The 10,314-nt window shown below is 37.9% G+C and overlaps 1 protein-coding gene across 1 annotated transcript; it reads right to left on the minus strand.

The window, feature by feature from the left end:
- Nucleotides 1-3,256: 3,256 nt before the first annotated feature.
- Nucleotides 3,257-8,494, minus strand: LOC121638812 (group XIIB secretory phospholipase A2-like protein). The gene is made up of 4 exons (XM_041983811.1): nt 8,138-8,494; nt 7,308-7,396; nt 3,697-3,862; nt 3,257-3,512 (listed from the first exon to the last, which is right to left on the minus strand). Exons 1-4 carry the CDS (start codon nt 8,397-8,399, stop codon nt 3,394-3,396), a joined length of 636 nt encoding a protein of 211 aa, XP_041839745.1. The 5' UTR covers nt 8,400-8,494; the 3' UTR covers nt 3,257-3,393.
- Nucleotides 8,495-10,314: the final 1,820 nt, after the last annotated feature.

The following is a 10,314-nucleotide window of genomic DNA, read 5'->3' on the forward strand; positions in this document are numbered from 1 at the left end:
CTTGGGACTTTTTATCTATGTGACCTGCTTTCAAATTATGAGGCCTCAAGGACCCTGAGATCTTCTGGTACTGGCATTTTCGTTGTTCCCAAAGTCAGAACCAAAACTGAGACCCTGTTCCACCACTACGCGCCTCGGCTATGGAGCATCCTGCCGAAGAATCTCAGGAAGAGGAGGCTTAAAACCTTTTTAGCTTAGCTTTTAGCTGATAGGTTTTTTTATTTTGTTTGTCTATTTTATTTTATCTTTTTTTTTTTTACCATCATTTTATAGATTTATTAATTTAATTCTATAATTCTTGTTTTCATTTTAAATAGCATCTACTTATATGACTCTCTCCTTTTGTTTTACCCAAGTACACTTTTTTTATTAACTCCTTTATTTATATTTTCTACCTGTTGCTTTTATTATGACTTATTGCCTAACATCTATAACTCCAGTGTTTTTCCTCATGGGGATCCTTCATACGAGCTCTGTCTGCCTAGTCTGTAGGGTAGTTACATGAAAGTAGCATGAAAAGTGCTTTATAAATAAAGTTTGATTTGATTTGATTAGCTGATGCGTGGCTGGACCCTGCACTGCACCCCTATGGCTGTGTGGATTAGAAAACTGATGGGTAAGTTAAAGACTCTGTAACAGACAAAAAAAAAAAAAAAAAGTAAAATGTGAGTCAATGCAATTTTGAACTGCTTCATTTGAAAATATAACATGGAAAAATATATATATTTATAAGTAAAATTCAAGATTCCAAAGTGGAAGATGGGTACTCTAAAATTGAGGAGTGATTGGGAATTTAAATAAAGATGAAGAATATGAAACATGACCACAACTGCAAAGAGGAAGACTTTAAACATAATGGGTAAATTAAATTAATAATTTTTTGTTTCACAACAGAAGTAACTAATAGCAGATGCAAAGGCCAGCAAAGAGACTAAATATTTAGTCATTTTTGCTGGTATTTGCCAGTTTGTTTTAACCATTTTCTGAAATTATTTTAGTGTAGTTGTAAGGATAACTGGTGTTTTGCCAACTAGAACTGAAAAAGGTGCCTTTTAATAGAGGTTAAATTACTCTGGCAAAAATATTAAAGTTCATTGGCATCAAGACAGTTTTAAATAATAACCAAAGCACAGGGTTTATTGTTGCCCTCTGGTGACCACAGAGCGGAACTACAGCAACATAATTGAATGTTTAGCAATTTAGAAATATGCTAAACTTCCGACGAGACCCTTTAAAATTATAGCTGCATTATGTATGAATCTCTACCTGAACTTACACACCTTCCTAATGTAAGAAGCAAATGGCAGCATGCATACTCTGACAAGCTTTCCTATTAGGAACACTTGTTATTTTGTGTATTTTGTATGCAGGAACAGAGACTAACATGAAGTCTAACTTGAAATCAGACATAAAAAAACAAACAAAAAACTATCAAAGTAACATTCCTGGACACTCATGCTAGGGAGAATTTTAGAGTGACCAGTTAACTTAACATGCATGTCTTTGGACTGTGAAAATTCAAATATTAATTGACTTTTGTTTGTTTTTAAACCGTCTCCCTCTAGTGGTCATAATTTGTAACTGTGTTTGAATAAGTAATGTAATAAATGTTTCCTGAAATTAGCCAGTGTTATTATGTTCTTACAGTTGCAAAGATAACTGAAGAGACCACTATAGTAAATCCCCGATGTTCCAACCAAACTCAAAAGCTATGATCAAATTTTCAAAGGGTTCATTATTGTCCTCTATATATATATATATATATATAAAGCTTTTCGTGTGATTTTTCCCTTTAATTTATGTTTAAATAGTTAACCAAAATGATCACTGTACACTGTAACAAATATATTTGCTTTTATTTCCTCCAATTTTTTTTCCCGAGGTTAGGTCAACTGATTTTTGCCAAAAAGCAGAGACAACTTAAAATGTTAGGTTTTTATTCTTTCAACTAATGTATAATCTGACAATTAGTACTGCCCACTCAGATATGTGGGTTTGGCCAACTTGAACAATGTAGTGAGGGGTTTTGCACATGCTCAGAACACTGCCCCTGCACCGTGTATCATGTGTAAGCTGAGGTATTCAGGTAAGGTGTTTTTGTTGTCTACAGCTACAGTAAATCAATTCGTAAGATAGTTATCTTCACCTCCTTTTCTCAGGGTTGAGGTTGGATGCCTTTGGATTACAATAAATTGTATTAAACAGGGTTTTATTTAACTAGATTTCTATTGAACTTGTTTTCTTGTCTTTAAAGTGCATCCATTCGTTTTCTGTGCCGCTTAATCCAGTAAAGGGCCTCAGGGAAGCTGGAGCCTATCCCAGCAATTCGCAGGGAAGAGGCAGGTTACACCTTGGACATGTCGCCAGTCCATGCAGGGCCAATACAGAGAAACTCACGCTTACACTCACTCCTAGGGAGAATTTAGAGTGACCTATTAACCTAACAGGCATGTCTTTGGATGGTGGGAGGAAGCTGGAGTACCCAGAGAGAACCCACGCATACATGGGGAGAACATGCAAACTCATGAACCTCGCCCAACTGAGGCTTGAACCAGCGACCTTGCTAAGCACCACACCACCATGCAGCCTGTTTTCTTTTCTTTTCTTTTCTTTTCTTTTCCACCATAGTCAAATCAATGTGTTTTTTTGGGCTCAAAGTTAGTAAATGTCCACAATACGTTATTAACATTAGCAAGTGGTGCTCCAGGAATTCTTTAAATATAATTTTTAAACAAAACAGACACTAAAAACAGACACTAAGAACAGACGCGTGTTTATCCTTCCTGCAGCTGTTACTGATCCATGTTGAAACCGCTACAGACTGAGGTAAGTTATAACATTTCACTACAGATTTTGTGAATGAAAAAGTATATTTAAAAACCTTAAAACGGTATGTGTAATTAGCAGACAGATGTATGTTTAATCCAGGAAAGTTTGACAGTCTTACCATTTGAGAAAAGTGTTTCATCCATCCCCAGTCTTCTCAATCAATTTTTTTTCATTATCATTATATTATCTTGGAAAATTACATGAACATACCATAATTTGGTCAGTTGGTCTATTATTACAATGAATGATGCCACTCGTTTATTGAAACTGTTGATTGTATTATTTATTTCTATGGTAGGCTAACTATGACATGCAAACACATTTTACACACATCTGTTTTTCTTTCGGGTGGAACAAAGCATTTCATTCAGCAGTTCAGTTCCGGTGGAACATTTAACAATAAACTATTAAATGAAGAGTGATTTTTAACGAAACGAAGCAAAAACTTTCAAATAAATTACTCAAGTCGTCACAGCCTCCTTTACACCTCTTCAACTCAGAGCACCATCTCCTGAAGCGTGGCTCTAGTTGATTGGGTTTTATAAATAAAAGGATGGTTATTGTCTAAAGTTCATCTTTCTCTTCTCCTTGACAGTAGCAGGCTGCCCTCTGGCTGTTCATGTAGGGCCTGCAGCCGAGGGTCCACACCGTGTTGAACAAAGTGTCTGCAACAGTTTCACATGCTGAAGACAAAACGAATGGAAACATGGACGCTGGTCAGTCTCACACCTTTCAAACATTTCTACTGTGGATAAATACAAAGTCTATACAAGCAAAAAATAGCTGAAACATGAAACAAGAGAATTGTGTTTTGTTCAGCTCATGCTTCTGAAACTGGAAGAAAGAAAGGGTCAACAGATTACCAACCTTCGACTTTTGACACAAAGCCGAGGCTTTTCTTGAGGTCTGAGCAGATGCTGTGGAGGCACCAGCGGAACTTGGAGTCGCAGCGGTACTTATTGGAGCCGCAGGTGTCGTAACACATATCCAGCTGATTGCAACACTTGGTCATGGCAGGGATGCCCACGTCCATCTGACACAACAAACGTAAACGATTAAGTGTGGATCTAACAGTAAATAAACACTGATCCAATCACTGAGTCCATGGAAACTTTGCTCTGAAATAAAAAAGTAGCCTGATGTTTATAATGTAAATGTCCTGTAAACACATCTGGATATTGTGAGAAGCTAAAATGGAAAATAAGTAAAGGGCAGATTAATTTAGTTTTTATTATTATTTGAAAGGAGAGTCAACTTCATTTCTAGCTAGATGCACATTTTGGATTGCACATAAAAAGCAGACAGATGGATGATCCTGGTTCTCGAGGGCCGTGTCCTGCAGGTTTTAGATGTTTCCCTGCTGAAACTCACCTGACTCAAATAATTTGTCTAATTCACAGACTTGTGCAGAACTTGACACCAAACTGATGGAGATTCAATTTAATTTGAATCAGGTGTGATGCAACTGGAAAACATCTAAAACCTGCATGGCAGCAGCACTCGGGGACTAAAATTAGAAATCTCTTCTTTAAAAACAGATTCTTCATTTAATCCTTTTGGTTTTGAGCAGTAGTTCTCCAGGTTTCCTAAAGTTAAAATATTTTTCTAAAGATACTGGCTGTTTTATTTTTTTTTATTTTTTTTATTAGTTTTCAGTCTTGATTTTGCATCTGACAACCCTGTGAGTCTTCCAAGCCAAAGAAAATAGTTTTTCTCAATTGCTAAGACATTTCTTGAAAGCTTCTCTTCTTTTCTATAACCGTTGAACACAAAACCCAATTTTCACGCTACGTTCACAAAAACTCTTCTTGCAAAACCAAACGCTCACCTCAAAACAGTTTAATCTGCCCAAAACTGAACTATGTTGTTAAATCGTGACCGAGTCAATCACAACTAAAAATATGACTGAGCAGTCATTAAATACTACATAGAAAAATAGAAAACACAATGCTCAGGACATGAAGCTGTAGAAACAAATGTTTATTGTTTATTGTAGCTGTTGCAAAACAAATAACCTGTGCATTTAGCACTTATTTATATGTAAAAATAAAGTACAAACATATACAAATGAGAAGTGCATTACTCAGCCACAGCATCATTTCTGTGTACAGGGTCATGCCACCGGCCTCCCTCATGCTCATACCATGAACAAGAACATGTTCAGTCAAAGTAGCTCTGATTTCATCAACTCCGGTCCTCGTGAGCTACTGTCCTGCAGGTTTTAGATGTCTCCTACTACAACACACCTCTGCACAAGCCTGTTAATGACCCAGTGATTTGAGTCAGGTGTGTTGCGTCAGGGTAGAATCCAAAACCTGCAGGACAGTAGCTCACAAGGACTGGAGTTGGAGATCCCTGCACCAGATATTACTGTTCTTTGTCTTCGCTGACCACCTCACATCATTAACCACAAGCGTGATCAATTTTGAGCTGTTGTGTTCAACTGGTGACTTTTGCCACATGTGCTCATCGTTATGCAGCACAAGTACATCACAATTTAAATGTGTTGGCAAGTTGTGTCTAAACACGTGAGAAGTGCTCATGGTTTTGCCAAAAGAGTGACTGATTCAATCAGTGGGTTCAGACAACAGGGTTTAGTGTAATAATTGCCTAACCAGTGCAAGAACCAGTGTTGTGTCTACACATAAATGAGTCATTTTAAAATCTCTGTTACTAGAAATCATCACAAACACATCATTTGTTCCCATGTGTTCAGTTGCATCTGCAAGAATAAAAAAAAATCAGACTAAAGTTTGCCTTCCCACGCCCACACGGTGGCTATAAATGGTCAGGTGGACGCCTATGAACTATGAATGAATTATTGCATTTGCTCAGGAGGGCAAAAGAGTTAAGAAGTGGAATTTTCGGGGTGTGAGACTGAAATCCTGATGGACCACGTTGACAAACATAAAAATGTTTAATTGGTGGGCACGGCATGGCATTACTTTGTGTTAGAAAGGCAGAATAGTGGTAGCGGGTGGCTGATCCTGACAACGCAGTGTCAGAAGGCAAGACATGCCAGAAGAATCAGAGAATATGGCTGGATATCTCAGTCAGTAGAGGATCCGTCTCTAATGCGGGAGACAGAAGTTTGATTCACAGACAAGTGAAAAGCGTCTGCTAAATGGCAGTAATGATGCCGGTAACTTAGTCATTTGTTTTAATTTACAAAATAAATATGTACAGATACATCTGAGATTAGTAGAATTTTATTTAGTGTTAAATAATATTTCTTTCTAGTTGCTGAGTGCTCCAGCTGGGTGGGCGGTGCTCCAGCTGGGTGGGCGGTGCAGAGGGACACAATCACCGCTATTAACCAGGTGGACAAGGACTTGCGGGAAATAAAAACTGGACAGAAATTGGGGCAACAACAACAACAAAAAAAAGCATTGTGTAAGAATAAATAAATAAAAGGAAATCCAGCTCTTGTGTGTTTTATTAGCATCGCATCACTTCTAGACCTCCAGCCTCCAGTCTGCATGTGGTGTGAAAGGTAATAGTGGATTGTGCACAAACGTCTCAGATTTCAAAGCATTTCCTTGATTTTATTCTGTGCCGTTTGTGTCGCTCTTTCTCGTTTTCCCCTATTCTATGCGTACACCTGGGTCAGAGTTTGCGTAGAGGTAGGAACATTTTCCCGTCAACTTTGGTTTTCATAAATACCAAAAGTTGACTATATCTGGCGTACGCTGGTTTTTGTTTCTACACAAGCTTGATAAATGAGGCCCCGCAAAGGTCTCCATGGAAAAGTGACTGTCAAGAAGCCATTCTTAAGGAAGGGAAACAGAAACAGAAACAGGGAGAAAAAGCTGAAGTCACATGACACAAGAACTGAGCTGAAGATCAGCGGCAGCAGGTATGATGAAGGGATGAAGCTTAAAATGAATCAGTGTGAAATCATATTGACAAAAAGCTTTGGAAAGTCATTTAAGCAACCTGGAGCAGTCATGAAGACTCCATAAAGAAATAAGAGGCAAGCTTGTCTGGGTGGAGAACAAAACTGCTCAAATCAAATATTCATCTTCAAGTTTGCTAGAAATGTGCACTGTTTTTCCTTATATAATGTTTTCCCATTTAAATTGTAACTACTTCTCATTTTCCTGATATATATAAATATATAAAGAAATTAGAGGGGCTTTAGAAATTTACACAGTATTGAGTAACCTTAAAAAAACAATACAGCACAAGCGAACATGTTTTTTTATTTTGTAAAATGAGGACTTTCCAATGTCAAGACTCTCAATGCATTTTCCACAGCACGAGAGAGGAAGCCATGATTCACTATTTAATATTATTAGATTTTTTTTTTTATTATATTTTTATACTCAACACCTTAACAATATATATTTGTTTTACTGGTAGTGAAACTAGAACTGTAGCGTGCTGAGATTTAAACCACCTAAAGAAAAGCCAAAGTTGATAACTCTGACTTATAAAGTGCCTTTTTAATTTTGCCCATTTAGACAGAAGATTTTTACCCCCTCTGGAACAGGAAGACCAAAGAAGTAGGAGCTGCATCCATCGGGCTCAGGCATTGTGTAGCCAGGTCGAGGAAGAGGAGCTTTACCTGAGAGAGAAATCATGGTAAAAGTGATAAGATGCAGGTCACGGTTCACACCAGACCAGCAGAACTGTGCTGGACTGACCCATGTAGTATGTAGGCTTCACATGATATTTGACACTGCACAACACCTTTACTATCATTCAGAGGCCACAGTCCATTTTCAGGTCCCGCCCTGCTAATACTAATGACAGGTGGAAGAACTTACAATAACAGGCTGAGTAAATCCTTTAGATTATGGGTGCAGGAGTAGAACTCACTTTGTGATTTATTACACAGCAACTGAGTAGCTTCTGTGCTACGATTCTGCATGTCCAGTTGTTCAACAACTAGACCCTTTTAATTGGATATATGCCTGAAATTCGATTTTCTTGATTGAGAACGTCATATGCAGTATTTGAATTAATTACAGGAAAGATTTAAAGAAAACAAGTTTTATTTCCTTTTATTGATTACTTGCTGGGGTTAATGACCTCATTTACTAAACTGCTGCACAGCTTCAGCCTTACTGTGTAAAAGCTGGTGAAATGTTTTGTTTAGAGTCTGGTATCTGTTGAAAACATTCAACATCCTGCCATGACATGAACAAAACATCTAGTGTATGTCACCTGTGTGTCCTGCAAAGTTTTACTTCTCAGTTGCATTTGAAAAGTTTTAAACCACCAACTGACAACATGATCTGTCTCAAAGGAAGGCCAAAACAGACATTAAGATTTATATCTTTTATATCTATTATATTTGACTTACCATATCTGCAGCGGTATTGGCATACCCCATCTCGTCCGCCCATGAACTCCAGCATTGAGTCAAAGTAGCCACTGACGGCCTCAAAGCCGCCTCGGAAGGAGTTCATTCCCCAGTCCTCGTCGTTTTCATCCCCTGCCTGCTGGCTATCAGACGCTTCGCCCGATGGTGGTGTTGGAGCTGCTCCGGGGTCCCCAGCTTCCTGACTGACAGAACTATGGATTAAAAGGAGCAGGAGAGGAACAAGAAGGGCCCAGCGGGTCATCCTGAGTTTTAGCTCAATGTGCACAAAGTCAAGAGTTTTGAGAAAGAGGGAGAAGTGCTAATCCACTCACAGAGGCGATTCTGAAACTGTCTGCATGACCTGAACTTTGAGCCTAACTCAGGAACGGCTTCGTATGTGGAGGAGCAAAGTTCAGCTTCTATCTCACCTTTTTAACATGTCTGAGCAGCTATCGTTCTTACTGATTAATGAGTGTGTTTTTGGTTGTTCAGTTGTGGAAAATCGATTAAATTCAATCATTTTCATTTTAAATGAGATCATTTTAATCTCCTTTGACAATAACATCAATTAAATTAGCAAAACAGAAAGTTTAAACGTGGAGAACATCGTCGGCCTGTGCTGCTGAGTGCTTTAGTCATTACAGTCATTTGCAAATTTTGACCAGTTTGAGAAATTAATAAGTAAAAGTTGCATCTGAACGTGAAAAACACCAACAGCAAAAACAAACACAAACCAATCTAGCTTCACAACCTCTTATCATCAGCATCTCAAAGCCAGAACGCACTCAGGACTTAGTTTTCACATCAAAGGAACCAAATGCTGCAGCATTTCCTGCTCATGGGTCGACAAATACAAGCTCCAGTTGATTTTTAAGCCTAAAAGTTTATGCAATATATATTACATTGATGAGGTTAAATGTGATGTTTCCAGAAGTTTTTATTTTATTTAACTTGAAAACATGAGTGACACCGAACTAGTGTAATACTGTTATCTTTATAAGGCAACAACAGACAATAATCTCCTATACAGCTGTGTGAAAGATTCAACCCTACGAGGAAAGTTAATTCATAACTGTGTGTCGTGTTTAACCTTCCATTATGCGTCATTAACTATAAACAGTTTTAATTAATGTCTTTCAGGTCCAAGTCTATCTTTAATGTCATGGCTCACCTGTTGTTTTTTCCTAAAGAGATAAGCATTGAAAAAATCGACTGCCTGTTCAGCAAAGCTGAAAATTTACCCATGATTAGCTTAACAGTCTGCTTTGAAATGGAAGAGACAACAACAAGTAAACAAGGTGGGGACTTCCCATTAATCTGACCTTCAGTAATAGCTGCTGTCCGTGTGTTGTTTTAATCTAGTTGTATGCCTTTGCAGGAGCACTGAGCTGGAATGTACATCTGATATACGCTTAACGTTGAATAATGAAGATTATTAAAACAGGCCTGGTTTCTTAGACTGGAGTAATTTTTACAGGCTTAAAGGAGGCAACAGGAGGTAAGTAATTTCTGCAGGGAACAGGGTATGTCATCAGTTTCACAGGATGTTGAAAATAGCATAGTTATACAATACAAAAGAGTTGATTGTTTCATAAGGGAAAAATATTCTGAGTGCAGACGGGTTGTCTGACAAGTTAACATACAGATGTAATCAGAACAGAGAAAGGACGTCCATCTAAAATACTGGAAAATAACTGGGTGTTTAAGTGTGTGAGTAGACACACTTGTTAGTATGCACACCATGGTATTTATAGTCATTCTCCGTCCCCACACAAATCACCCAGATGGAAAAATTGTTATCCGAATCCTCAAGTCCACAAGCAGATTTCATCTTTAAGCTGTGCATTGTTATGCTCACATCCCATGACTATGACATTGCTGATTTCTGAATGCTAGTCATATTTTACTGGACCTGCAAGTACTGGATCTTAATTAAAATATTGATTTTTTTTTTTATTAAATTCAATAAGTTTAAAATTGACATTTGCTATACTCATCTCACAGTTATTTTTCTGATACACTAGTGCAGAGATCACCAACTATGGACCTGCTGAGTCACTTTTCTGCAGATTTTACATGTTTACCTGCTGCAATACACTTGAGTCAAATTATTAATAGGTCATTAAGAGGCTTGCGCACAACTTAACAACAAGCTGTCATTTGGTGTGTTTCTGCAG

Source organism: Melanotaenia boesemani, chromosome 4, assembly GCF_017639745.1.
Source record: "Melanotaenia boesemani isolate fMelBoe1 chromosome 4, fMelBoe1.pri, whole genome shotgun sequence".
Lineage (NCBI taxonomy): Eukaryota > Metazoa > Chordata > Actinopteri > Atheriniformes > Melanotaeniidae > Melanotaenia > Melanotaenia boesemani.